At 44.5% G+C, this 13,686-nt stretch overlaps 2 protein-coding genes across 3 annotated transcripts in view; one reads left to right on the plus strand and one right to left on the minus strand.

Annotated features, from left to right (window-relative positions):
• Nucleotides 1–66: 66 nt before the first annotated feature.
• SLC7A6OS (solute carrier family 7 member 6 opposite strand) lies at nucleotides 67–8,152 on the plus strand. Its single transcript, XM_016185827.2, has 5 exons — nucleotides 67–283; nucleotides 392–658; nucleotides 2,732–2,935; nucleotides 5,443–5,566; nucleotides 7,386–8,152. The coding sequence occupies exons 1-5, from the start codon at nucleotides 101–103 to the stop codon at nucleotides 7,514–7,516; spliced, it is 909 nt and encodes a 302-aa protein (XP_016041313.1). The 5' UTR covers nucleotides 67–100; the 3' UTR covers nucleotides 7,517–8,152.
• Nucleotides 8,153–10,304: 2,152 nt separating this feature from the next.
• The window catches only part of SLC7A6 (solute carrier family 7 member 6), a 54,567-nt gene continuing 51,185 nt past the window's right edge, over nucleotides 10,305–13,686 (minus strand). For both annotated transcript variants that reach the window (XM_060185236.1, XM_060185235.1), the window contains exon 10: nucleotides 10,305–13,556. In XM_060185236.1, coding sequence (XP_060041219.1) covers nucleotides 13,462–13,556 — 95 coding nt within the window. In that variant the 3' untranslated portion in view covers nucleotides 10,305–13,461. The remainder of the gene's footprint in view (nucleotides 13,557–13,686) is intronic.

A 13,686-nucleotide genomic window follows, 5' to 3' on the forward strand; every position in this document is an offset into this window, starting at 1 on the left:
ATTAGACGTCCTGGGGACGGGACCCGGAAGCGGAACCGAAAAAAAAAAATGCTTATAAATTGCACATGCGCAGTTCTATGACAGTCGCACTACAGGCGCGATGGACGCGGGTCGCACGGCTTTCCTCCGCGTGAAGCGTAAGCGCTGCGAAGAACCCGTGGAGGCGTTGGTCCTCGCTTGTAAACGCTTCCGAAGCAACGAAGAGCAGTCGCCAGCTTCCAAGGATCTGGAGGTAGCAGCGGAGAAAAATGTCTTCCAGTTAGTGGCCACCGTGTGCTCAAAGGTATGTATGTGGGCTGGGATGGAGCTGGTGGGAAGGGTATCTTGGGGCTCAGCCGGGGTGAAACTGTATCCCTGACGCTTCATTAATTCATCCCCGCGTTCCGCCCAGGAAGAGCCAGTCCAGCCGCTCCTCCGAGCCGCCCGACGCCCTTCCCAGGGCAGCCAGCAGCGTATCCTCAGTGCTCTCCGCGCGTCGGCCCGAAACACCCGGCAGAAGAGCCGCTACAGGGTGGTCTCCAGCCACCGGCCACTGGGGGCGACCGCCGCGGGTGACCTCGAGCCCGAGGCAGCTCCGGGAGACCCAGGAACCGCCGCCGACAACGCCTTCCAGCTATTTGAGCTGGTCCGCGAGGAGGAAGACCCAGAGGCCGACAAAGTGAGTACACACCGGGGCACCAGCCTAGCGCTTCTCTGGCCGTGTAGTACCAGGAGTTTGTACATAGTTCAGTAGACACCAGGGAAAGACAGAAACAAGCTGGGGGTTTGGGACCATCTGCCAACACCCAGGTCCAGCAGAGAGGCAATTGAGAAACCACAACTCCTCTCCCATTTTTTTTTTTTTTTCTTTTAACCAGAGCACTGCTCAGCTCTGGTTTATGGTGGTGTGGGGGACTGAACCTGGGACTTTGGAGCCTCGGCACGAGAGTCTCTTTGCATAACCATCATGCTATATACGCCCACCAGAAACCACAACTCTTACCTTCTGTGTTCCATGAAAATTTTTGGGTCAAACTACCAGAGGGGGTTAAAATGTTAGGGGAAGATGTCCAGAGGACTCTCAACTCCCAGTTCCATCAGGACCCAGGAAGTAGAGAGAAAGAAAGAGGGAGAGCCACGACACAGAACTAGTAGGTGTGACTTGAAAGGAAGAGAAAGCAGAGCCATAAATAGGGGGAAAAATAATAAATAGGGGGAACCAGGTGGTAGCGCAGCAGGTTAAGCGCAACGACCCGCGTAAGGATCCCAGTTCGAGCCCCCGGCTCCCCACCTGCAGGGGAGTAGCTTCACAGGTGGTGAAGCAGGTCTGCAGGTGTCTGTCTTTCTCTCCCTCTCTCTGTCTTCCCCTCCTCTCTCCAGGTTAACTCATATCTGTGACCTTGGGAGAACTACTACAGTTTTTTTTTTTTAAGATTAATTTTTTTTATTATCTTTATTTATTAGATAGAAACAGCCAGAAATTGAGAGGGAGGGGGGAGATAGAGAGACGCCTGCAGCCCTGCTTCACCACTCACAAAGCTTTCCCCCTGCATGTGGGGGGTCAGGGGCTCAAACCTGGGTCCTTTCATACTGTAACATGTCGCTCAACCAGGTGCGCCACCACCTGGCCCCACTACTACAGTTTCTGATGAAGGGAACAGGGACACAAATATGGGGGTGGGAAAGGTGTAGAATTATATCTTGTTATCTTATAACTTTGTAAATCAATATTAAATCACTAATAAAAAATAAATTAAGTAAAATGTGCAAGACCTCTTAGAAAAGGATGACCCAGGAGGGAGTCCAGTAGTAGCACAACGGGTTGAGCTCAGGTGGCGCAAAGCACAAGGACCAGCCTAAGAATCCCGCTTTGAGCCCCCGGCTCCCCACCTGCAGGGGAGTTGCTACACATGCGGTGAAGCAGGTCTGCAGGTGTCTATCTTTCTCTCCCTGCCTCTGTCTTCCCCTCCTCTCTCCATTTCTCTCTGTCCTATCCAACAATGATGACAACAATAACTAACAACAAAAAAGGGCAACGAAAGGAAAAATAAATATATTAAAAAGAAAAGGATAACCCATCTGTTGTGATAGCCTTGTTTTACAGATATGGATATTCATTTATCCAGGCTGTACTTAATACATTCTGTGTACCAGGCATTGTCTTTTTTTTTTTTTTCTGCATTGTCCTTTTTTAAAGGTCCATTTATAGGGGTCATGTGGTGTACCTGATTGAGCACACATGTTACCAGGACCTGGGTTCAAGCCCCTGGTCCTCACCTGCAGGAGGAAAGCTTCATAAGTGGTGAAGCAGGGCTACAGGTATCTCTTATCTTCTCTCCCTCCCCCTTCCTCACAATTTCTGGCTGTCTATCCAATAAATAAAGACAATTTTTTAAAGTTTTTTATTTCTATTTATATTTATTTTCCCTTTTGTTGCCCTTATTTTTCATTGTTGTTATAGTTATTGTTGTTGTTATTGATGTCATTGTTGTTAGATAGGACAGAGAAATGGAGAGAGGAAGGGAAGACGGGGAGAGAAAGACAATCTAACCCCCTCTAGGTCCTCCTCTGCCATTATGTTTCAGGACCTGAGTATGTATGTTTGTTTGTTTTGTCTGTTTCCTCCAGAGCACTGCTCAGCTCTGTTTTATGGTGGTACAAGGGATTGTATCTGAGACCTTGGAGCCACAGGCATAACCATTATGCTATCTCTCCAGTCACCTGCATATACCTCGTACTACTTTCTTCACAGACATCTGACCCAGATGTGATCCTCTGCAATTCTGTGGAATTGATACGCGAACGGCTGAATGTATCCGAGGATAGACAAAGAGCTGAGCACCAGGAGAAACACAAAGATGACTACGTTTATGATATTTACTACTTGGAGATGACTACTCCAGGGTGGATTGAGAACATCCTCTCTGTGCAGCCTTACTGTCAGGAATGGGAGCTGGTAAGGGGACCATAAGGATTGGGGGAGTGAGGGGCCAGGTGGTGGCACACCAGGTTAACCACACACAGTAGGAAGTGCAAGGATCCCAGTTTGAGACCCCCCCAGCTCCCCACCTGCAGCGGGGTTGCTTCACAAGGGGTAAAGCAGATCTGTGGGTGACTATATTTGTCTCCCTTTCTATCTTCCCCTCCCCTTTTAATTTCTCTGTCCTATCCAACTTAAAAGGGGGGCTCCAGGAGCAGTGGATTCATAGTGCAAGCACTGAGCCCCAGCAATAACCCTGGAGACAAAAAGAAAAATAAAAAAGGTCTTGGGAATGAGGCAACATAAGCTGTTATTTCTAGGCCAGGATACTTTGCCTCCATTGTTCCACACCTAGTCAACATTATTGTTAGTTCTTGTCCTTGTTCAAATTTTTATTTAGATATTCTTCTAGGAACTTGACTTTAGTACGGGAAATTTTGAGATAGTCTGCATTGGTCGATTTTGCTCTACGTTATGTTTTTAAAAAATAATGTTCAACACATTGCTTATATCTACCCACTATTGGGGAATGAGGAGGTACTTCTAAGAAACTTGTTTATGGGCAGGGGTAGATATCACAATGGTTATGCAAATAGACTCTTATGCCTGAGGATCTACAAGTCCCAGGTTCAGTCCCCTGCACCACCATAAGCTAAAGCTTAGCAGTGCTATTTTTTATCAGAGCTGTGCTCAGCTCTGACTTATGGTGGGTTTTAACCTGGCACTTTTTCTTGCCTCAGGCATAAAGTTCTTTATGCATAATCATTAAGCTACCTTCCCAACCCTGGCCTTTTTTTTTTTTTTTTAATTTCTTAGAGCAGTGCTTTGGTAAAAAGTATTAACAATAAAGATAATAAATAGGGGTCCAGGCAGTACCATAGTGGGTTAAGCACACATGGCACAAAGCGCACAGACTGGCGTGAAGATCCTGGTTTGAGCCCCCAGCTCAGTTCACTTCACAAGCAGTGAAGCAGGTCTGCAGGTGTCTCTTTCCCCCGCCCCTCTGTCTTCCCCTCCTCTCTCAATTTCTCTCTGTTCTATCAAGCAACAACAACAGCAATGACAACAATAATAATAAGGACAACAAAATGGGAAAAATGGCCTCCAAAAGCAGTGGATTCATAATGCAGGCACTGAGCCCCAGCAATAACCCTGGAGGCTAAATAAATTAATAAATGAAGCCGTAATTTTTGTTACCAGAGCGCCACTCAGCTCTAGCTACTGGTGCTCCTGGGTATTAAACCTGGAAACACACCTACAGATACTGTGTATAACTATTGTGTTTTTTCCCTTGCCAAAACCAGAAATTGTTTTACCTTGTAAATTAGGTTATACAGGTCAATGCAAAAATGGACTGGGGCAGCCCCCTGCTGAATCTAGACTGAGAAATGTATGTATTTACACAGGTCCTGAAAGGGAGCAGACCAGCACTCAAGTCCATGGACAAGTGTGGGGCATTCTTTTTTTTTTTTTTTAATAGAAAGACAAGGGGAGACATCACTTGTGATACTCCCCCGCAGGTGAAGACCACAGGCACTCACTCTATGGGTAGGTAAGCCAACACCAGACCTCACTTGTTTTTTTTAATTTGGTAGAACAGAGGGAAATTGAAAGGAGAAGCTAAGATAGACACGTGCAATATGGCTTCACTCAAAGCTTTCCCCTTTCAGGCGGAACCTGAGCACTTGAACCCAGGTCCTTGCACATTACAGTGTGTGTGCACTCAACCAGGTGCACCACTGCCCATCCCCTCCTATTTTTATTTTATTTAAGGTTTATTTGTGAGAGAGGAGAGAGAACCAGAGCATCACTCTGGCACATGCAGTGTTGGGGATTGAACTCAGGGTCTTAAGATTATGAGTCCAGTATGCTATCAGTGTGCCACTTCCCAAGTAACCCTCCTTTTTTTTTTTTTCGTTTTTAATGAGAGAGCAGTACTAAAACACTGCTCTACTTAACAGGTAGTGTTGGGATCTAATTGAGTGCTTCATTGGCATGAAAGTCTTGAGTTCACCCACCTGAACTACGGAAATCTAGTCTGCCTCTTTCACATTTCACACTTAGTATCTCCAACCTGATCAACTAATAGCTTCCCACTACATAAAATCTTAAAAGAGGATTTTGCCCGCTTGTTGTCACAAGGACACACACAATTTCACCACTCTAGGCCAACTTACTTTTTTTTTTTTTTTTTTTTTTTAAGATAGAGGAGGGTAAGTGGGTAGCCCAGGAGATGTCACAGTGGATACAACTTTGGTCTCTTATGCACACAGTTTGATCCCTGGCACCACGTGCTAGAGTGACGATCCAATTCTTTCTGGTTAATAAACGTTAAGAAAAAGCGGAGGGGGGAAGAGATGCCACAGCACCAAAGCTCCCCCCAGTGCCATATATTATTCTTGTGGTGAACTGGCGATGCACATGGCAGTGCAGGTGTGCTATCTCACCAGCCCTTATGCTTGTGTTTGTGTTGAAATGTGCAGGTGAATGATGACCAGCAACCAGAGGACGACATTTATGATGATGAAGATGATGAGAACAATGAGAATAATTGGCGAAATGAATACCCAGAAGAGGAGCAGAACAGTGAAGATGATATATCCAGAGGTAACTGGATTGAGGCCTAGGATGGAGAGGGGCTTGTGGGATTAAAATCAGTTGTTACACCCTTGATAAGGTGCATCCCAGATGGCTTCCCCTCTCTGCTATTGACCACTAATACACAACCACACAAGCTGCTGGAGCTGTAAGGAACCGAAGAACTAGTGTTTTGGAGAGAGGTTACTGGGACGTCTAATGTCAAGACAGAGAGGTTAACCATTTAAAAATAGGACCTGGGTTTGTTTATGTAAGAATTTTTCTTAGTATCTCTTAACAGAGGAACAATTAATCAAACTTTGTAATACTCCTTTTTTAAAAAAATATTTACTAATGAGAGATATCACTTTGGTACATGTGCTACTAGGGATCGAACTCAAGACCTCATGCTTGAGAGTCCAATTCTTTTATCTACTGCATCACTTCCTGGACTACAAACTTTGTATTATTCTTTTTTTATTATTATTATTCCCTTTTGTTGCCCTTGTTTTATTGTTGTAGTTATATTGTTGTCCTTGTTGTTGGATAGGACAGAGAGAGATGGGCAAGACAGAGAGGGAGAGAGAGAGATAAATACCTGCAGACCTGCTTCACCACCTATGAGCGACTCCCCTGCAGGTGGGGAGCTGGGGGCTCAAACTGGGATCCTTACACTGGTCCTTGCACTTTGCACCACGTGCGCTTAGCCCACTGCACTACTGCCCGACTCCCACTTTGTATTATTCTTTTTTTTTTTAATTTACTATTATCTTTATTTATTGGATAGAGACAGCCAGAAATCAAGAGTGAGGAGGGTGGTAGAGAGGGAAACAGAGAGATACCTGCAGCTCTGCTTCACCATTCATTAAGCTTGCCCCCTGCAGGTGGGGGCTTGAACCCAGGTCCTTGTGCATTGTTAATACACATGCTCAACCAGGTGAGCCGCCACCACCAGCCCCCCACTTTGTATTATTTTAACATACCTCTATCACCCCAAAATCCTGCACTTAGAGGAGGAATGATAATAATGTCCTAATGCTAAAAAACTTAGTTTAGCTAGAACTGCTATTGCTTTTTTCTAAATTCTGAGTCTTCTCTATTGAGCAAGAATTTTGTAATAGTGGTCAACAAAAAGTCTTTTTGAGTTGTTTTCTTAGTGATTTAGAAAACCAAAATTGGGGGGGGGGGGCTGGGTAGTGGCACAACTGATTGAGCACACGTGTTAAAATGTACAAGGACCCAGGTTCAAGCCCCTGGTCCCCACTTGCAGGGGGAAAGCTTCAAGAATGTCGAAACAGGGTTGCAGGTGTTTCTGTTCTTTTTTTAAATATTTTTATTGTCTTTATTTGATAGAGCCAGGTATCAAGAGGGAAAGGGGAGATAGAGGAGACAGAGATACATGCAGACCTGCTTTACCACTCATGAAGCTTTCCCCCTACAGGTGGGGACTGGGGGCTTGAACCAGGTCTTTGAGCATTCTAATGTGCACTCAACCAGGTTTACCACCATCCAGCACCCCCTCCCTCCCTCTCTCCATTCCTCTTGATTTCTGGCTGCCTCTATCCAATAAACATTTTTTTAATTAATTTATTCTTGAGAGAGACAACGTATAATTAAAACTTCCTTCACTATGATGGCTAGGCTTGAACCTAGGTCACGTTATCTAAGTGAGCTATTTCACCAGCCCAGATTTTTTTTTTTTTCTTAACATGAGAACTAGAGCATCACTCTGGCTTATATGATGCTGAAGATCAAACTCAGGATGTCATGCTTTCAAATCCAACATTAGCCACTGCACCACCTCCCATGTCACTGTATAGTTATCTTATTGTCTGTCTTCTCATTCTAGACTCTGAATACAGCAGTTTCAGTGAAGAGGAAGGAGGCAGTAGCAGACGACAGAGATGGAGCAGCAAATACCCTTTCGATACACAAAAGGAGTTTGACTATGACTGTCCCCATGACCTGGATTCAGACTGATGGCCCTGGCTCTGTGTTACCATGACATTCTATGGTTCTACCATATGCCCTGAGGGCTCTGACCACATCAGTTCCCCCTGTAACATCTTCACTCATCACACGGGAAAAATATGTCAAATAGTATCATCCAACTACACTGAAAGCCTGTGCTGGGGGGGGGGGGATATATAATAAGGGGCCTCTTTGATGTGTTTAGAAGTGTTCTGGGCTAGGGAGATGACTTAGCAGTACAGTATGTGCCTTACATGATTGAGGCCATGGGTTTGATCCCCAACACTACTTTTTTAAAAAGTGACCTATAGTATGAGTGTTGGGTGTGGCTACATAAAAATGGAATTTCCTGACCCAGGTTATCTTCTTCATTCTTTTATACACTATCAGTAAGAAGATGGCCTTGTTTCATTATGAGGAAAACCTAGTCGGGTTAAGGAGATGACACTTGGAGTGGCACAGGCTGGGTGTAATGGCCACAGGAATAGAAGCTAGAGCTATGAGAGATCTTAATAAACAGTTATCTGTACCTCCCTGCCTCCTGATTTTAAAGATTCCTGTTTTTCTTTGGCAGTATTGCCAAAGAATATAGCATGTATAAATGTGATGCTCTATTTGTTTAATGAAAACTAATTTTTTAACACAGATGTTTTTAGTTTTCTGTTTCGTCACTGCTGGGACTTCATCAATCTGGGTTGGCTTTTTTTTACACAGAGGAAAAGACCACAACATGGAGGTTTCCTCTAATGCTGTGGAGGTCAGGCTCAAACCTAATAAAGCAAATGTACTATCTAGGTGAGCTGTATTTCCAGCATGGAAGTAATTCCTTTAAAACTTTTAAGATAATGTGAGAGAGTCCACAGCACCAGAGCTTCCTTCGGTGCTGTGGAAGGCCAGGTTAAAACTAGGGCTGCACACATAGCAAAGCAGCACACAATTCAAGTAAGCTGTTTCACCAGCTAAAGCTTCTTAAATCTCCCGTGTGATTTTCCATTGTACTCCCTTCATCACAATCAAAATAAAAGGCAGTATGGTTGGCAGAAGGTGGCACAGTGGATAAAGCCTCATATTGTCAAGCAAGAAAGAGATCCTAAGTTTGGCTCCCAGCTTCACATATGCAACGGTGGTACTCTGGTTATCTCTTGTATGATAAATCTTTTAAAAGATTTGATCTGATACACAGGTCTATCAGATACTAAGTGAAAAAGGATGGCATCTTTAAAGATTTTTATGAGGGGGTCAGGAGGTAGCACAGCAGGTTACGCGCACATGGTGCAAAGAGCAAGGACCTGCGTAAGGATCACGGTTCAAGCCCCGACTCCCCACCTGTAGGGGAGGTCACAAACGGTGAAGCAGGTCTGCAGGTGTCTTATCTTTTTCTCCCCTCGTCTTCCCCTCTTCTCTATTTCTCTGTCCTATCCAAAAGCATCAATAACAACAATAATAGTAACCACAACAGTGATAAAACAAGGGCAACAAAAGGGGAAAAGATGGCCTCCAGGATCAGTGGATCTGTGGTGCAGGCACCGAGCCCCAGCAATAACCTTGGAGAGGGGAAAAAAATTATGAGTGAGAAAGAAAACCAGACATCACTCTGGTACGTGTACTGCTGGGGATTGAATGCAGGACCTCATGCTTGAGAATCCAATGCTTTATCCACTATACCACCTCCTGGGCCATGGACAGCATCTTCTGATCTTAGCTTTATTAATGTATATTGCAACCTGGCAGGTGACTCAATGGCTGAACTGCTGGGCTCTCAAGCATGAGGTCCTGATTTTGATCCCTGGCATATGCCAGAGTAATCCTTTGATTCTATATGCCACACACATACACACCATGAAAGCATAGGAAAGAAATATCAGGAGGCCAGACAGGGAGATACACATTACCATGTGAAAGGCCCTGCTTCCCACCTGCAAGAGACTTCACAAGCTGTGAAGCAGGTCTATCTCTTTCCAGTCTCAGTTTCTTAGTCTTGTCAAAATAGAAGGGGAAGATGATGGGGGGTAGGGGAGATGACATAATGGATATATAGAGACTCATGCCTGAGGCTCTGAGGTCCCAGGTTCAATCCACCACTCCACCATAAATCAGAGCTGAGCATTGCTCTAGTAAAATAAAAACACAAATAACTGCTTATAGCACTTAGTCAAAAATAATAACATAACCAATTTGTTACTATGACTTTCCTCTCAAAAGCAAACTGTCCCTGGATGGGGGTAAATAGCATAATGATTATACAGAGACTCATGCCTGAGGCTCCAAAGTCCCAGGTTCAGTCTCCAAACCACCATAATACAGAGCTGAGCTTTAGTTTTAAAAAAAAAAAGGGGGGGGGGGGGGCCCGGGTTGTGGCACACCTGGTTGAGCGCACACATTACAATGTAAAAGGACCCTGGTTCAAGCCCCCAGTCCCCACCTGCATGGGGAAAGCTTCACAAGTGGTAAAAAAGGGCTGCAGGTGTCTTTCATCCTCTCTATCTCTCCATTCCCTCTAGGTTTCTGGCTGTCTATCCAATAAATAAAGATAATAAAAATATACCTTAATTCTGAGTTTTCTTTTAGTGTGACACTGTCCAGTAGATCTTTCTGCATGATAAAATGTCTCTATCTGCATTAAGCAATAGTAACCACTACTCCACATACATTGGGAGTATATTGGGCACTTCAAATATGATTAATGCAACTGAGTAGTTAAATTCATTACCAGAGCACTGCTCGACTCTATGGTGATGCTAGGGACTGAATCTGGAACCTTTGGTGCCTCAGGCATGAAAGAAAATATCGCACGAAAGAAAGTATCTTCCCACCTCTTTTTAATTTTTATTTATTATTGCACAGAGACAGAGAAATTGAGGGGAGGGGAGATAGAAAGAAAAAACAGACATCTACAGCCCTGTTTCACTTGTGAAGCTTTCTCCCTGCAAGACCTGGGGCTTGAACCTGGGTCCTTGTGCATTGTAATGTGTGCGCCTAACCAGGTGTGCCACCACCTGGCCTCAATCTTCCCACCTCTTGAGATTTTATAATCAGCCCTACTTTTACATCCTACTTCCATCTCATCTGTTTATTGTGTACACCTTCACAATCATATTAATAACTTTACATGGAGTTATGGAGGAAGTTGAAAAAGCGTGGGGGGTTCAATGTCCTATGGTGGAGATAAATGAATTTAGTCTGTTAACACATAACTTAGAGATGTGAAACTACCTTTGTGACAAGTCTTAGAAATCAACATTGGGGAGCTGGGCGATAGCGCAGCGGTTTAAGCGCAGATGGCACAAAGCACAAGGACCGGAGTAAGGAACCCGGTTCAAACCCCTGGCTCCCCACCTACAGGGGAGTCGCTTCACAAGCGGTGAAGCAGGTCTACAGGTGTCTATCTTTCTCTCCCCCTGTTTCTCTCTCCTCTCTCCGTTTCTCTCTAGCCTATCCAACAATGACAACAATAAAACAACAAGGGCAACAAAAGGGAATAAATTTTTTTTTAAAAAAAATTTTTTAAAAAAGAAATCAACACTGAGGGGAAGGAGAGCTGAGTGCTGTTGAACACACATATTACCATGTGCAAGGACCCAGGTTCAAGCCCTTGCTTCCCACCTGTGGAGGAGGGGGAAGCTTCACAAGTAGTGAAGCAAGTCTGCAGGTGTCCTATCTTTCTCTTTTCCTCTCTCTCCCTCCCCTGTACATAGCCTATTATGGCAGCCTGTAGGTTGCAAACTATTGGTTTCACATTCTAACTACCCACAAAGGAATAATTTCTGTTGCAAGTTAATAGGCCAGCAACCTAACACAGAAATAAAGGATTAAAAACTACTCATTGCCACAGTAATGTGTTCACTGCTGTTTATATAATCATTAAGGTTCAGCAACATTAAAGGCCTCACAACTTCACAAACTACCCACACTAGGAGAAAGACTGAAGGAAATGAACAAATAGCCAGTGAAATTAACTCCATCTTGAAACTTGTGCTATAGGGGAAATCCTGTTTATCCTCCCTCAGAAGGGTTCCTAGGAGAAGTCTGTATTCAGTCAAGAGGGGAAGAGTGCTATCACCATCCAGTACTGAGTGGGAGATGACATGGTTCACTGAGCAAGTACTAGTGCACCTGGGGTGTGAAGCCCTTGCTGGGCTTCCCCAGCAGTTCCCCAGGGCAACAAATTCCTGGGATTAGCGGGTCATTTACTTCAGTGAGAAAGCTAAAGTCTGGGTCAGGGAGCCTCAAGATTAGAGTGCTCCGATTAAAGGATTAATTCCAGAGGATCCCTGGGGTAGATGCCAGCTTGGTTCAGACAGGAGTCATGTTTACATAGTCTAGACAAGTCAGCTTTTGCACATGACTCTCTGTTGCCACCCAGGAGTTTGCTGTGCAAATCCTCATCTCATGACCATAGGAATGTTCCCCTATGTTCTCACAGATGCATGTATTGAACCAAAAGCAACTATGATCGTGCCCCTTCAGGTTTCTGGGCTCCAACGTCTAGAAGCGTCATACTTATATAATCTAGTGCAGCCATACTGCCCACAAAGGAACCTTGGGTGTAACCTTTTGACCTGACTGACCTGGGTGCTAAGGCAAAGCCTGAGCACCAGAGTAAGTTGCTTCCAATCATGTGGTCAGTTGAGGAGGCAGACTGAGCCTGAAGCAGCTCTTTTTCCCAAAGTCTTCACTGATCTTCACAAAGAGGAGACAGAAGTTCCCTTAAATAGCAACCTCTTCCTGAGACTGCAGCCCCAGCTGAGATCCGGGAAAAGGGGAGGCAGGAAAGACAGGAGTGCAATGTCCTGGCGATCCACACCAAGGCAACTCAGTGTAAACAAAGCCTAGTGTCGGGGACATAAGAGGAGGATGCACCCTGGTGTGGTGTTTTCAAGAAAATAAAGTGACCACCTTCTAGCACCAAGACAGGTAAGCTTGCGGGTAAGCACTGCAGACCTGCACACTGGCCCGTAGAGGAGCAAGCTGGATCTTTCAGCCATTCACAGCTGAAAGAATTGTGGTGATCTACCTGAATTCTAGAATAGTTCCTGCCTTCCTGAAGTCCATGCCAGAAATCCAGAGATTTACTTTTTCAACTAGAAGAAAGATATAAGGGTTCAAGTAAGATAAAATATCTTTCAAAATAGTACCGGATTTCTGACTCAGGAATTTATTCATTTGTCTTTGCTAAACATGAGCCAGGTGCTGAAACCATGATATTAGTAAATAACCATGATATTAGTAAAAAAAATATTTTTTTTTTCTTTTGTTGAGATTCAACAAAAAAATTGTATGAAAACTGATTTTCTGGGGGAAAAAAATCTGTGGTCACCAACACATTGAAACATCTTTAAGGGCAAAGATTACTTTGGGTTCTGGAATTTTTTTTTAACATTATAAGCCTATTATATCTGACAGATTATCTTGTTAGGACTGGTGATCTGGGTTCTTATCAATAAATAGTGGGATACAACCCTATCCCCAGAGAAAGATTTTAAGCCAGTGGAAGACATGGTAGCAATTCAAGCCTCTAAGGTCAACTGCTTAGACCTGATCAGAGGGAAACTGCCCACAACAAGCATCCCCTTTATACAAACTCCTGGTACAAACTCAAAACGTCGAATTCAAAAACCGCCAGTCACTCCCTCAGCCCCAGCTACATACCCAGTGTTGGTAAGGACTGCACCTGCCCACCAAGAATAAAAGTACACAACCTATTTCCCAATACCTATCACCGTCAACTTTTGAAGTCCCTATCTTCAGGCTGGCCCCACAATTTTAGTCTCTTTTCATAGAATATCAATGAGAGTGACACCTGAGCAAGCCTCTGCCCTGAGCCCCTACACACAATGTGGGCCAACGATCTCCTTTAGTGCAAGAGGGTGAGACAGTCTTGTCAACTTGACTTTGGTGGCTGTGGCCACAGATGACCAGTGGTCCAGGCCTGCATCAGAAGTCACCTCTGGCATCTAGTCAGTTTTCATCTCAGTGTTTCGTTCTTCATCTACATCTAGATCAGTCAGGACACAAAAGCAAAGCTTCTGGGTGACTCTGGTGATAGTTGCTAAATGAAAACAGAGAAAAACAGGATTTAGCAAACTGCCCCAATATGAACACTGAAAGGCTGGTATGGGCACATCTGTGGCTCCTTCCCCACCTGTCCCTTATGCCAGGTTTTGTCTTTATTCCCAATA

This window comes from Erinaceus europaeus, chromosome 2 (assembly GCF_950295315.1).
Source record: "Erinaceus europaeus chromosome 2, mEriEur2.1, whole genome shotgun sequence".
In the NCBI taxonomy this organism is placed as follows: Eukaryota; Metazoa; Chordata; class Mammalia; order Eulipotyphla; family Erinaceidae; genus Erinaceus; species Erinaceus europaeus.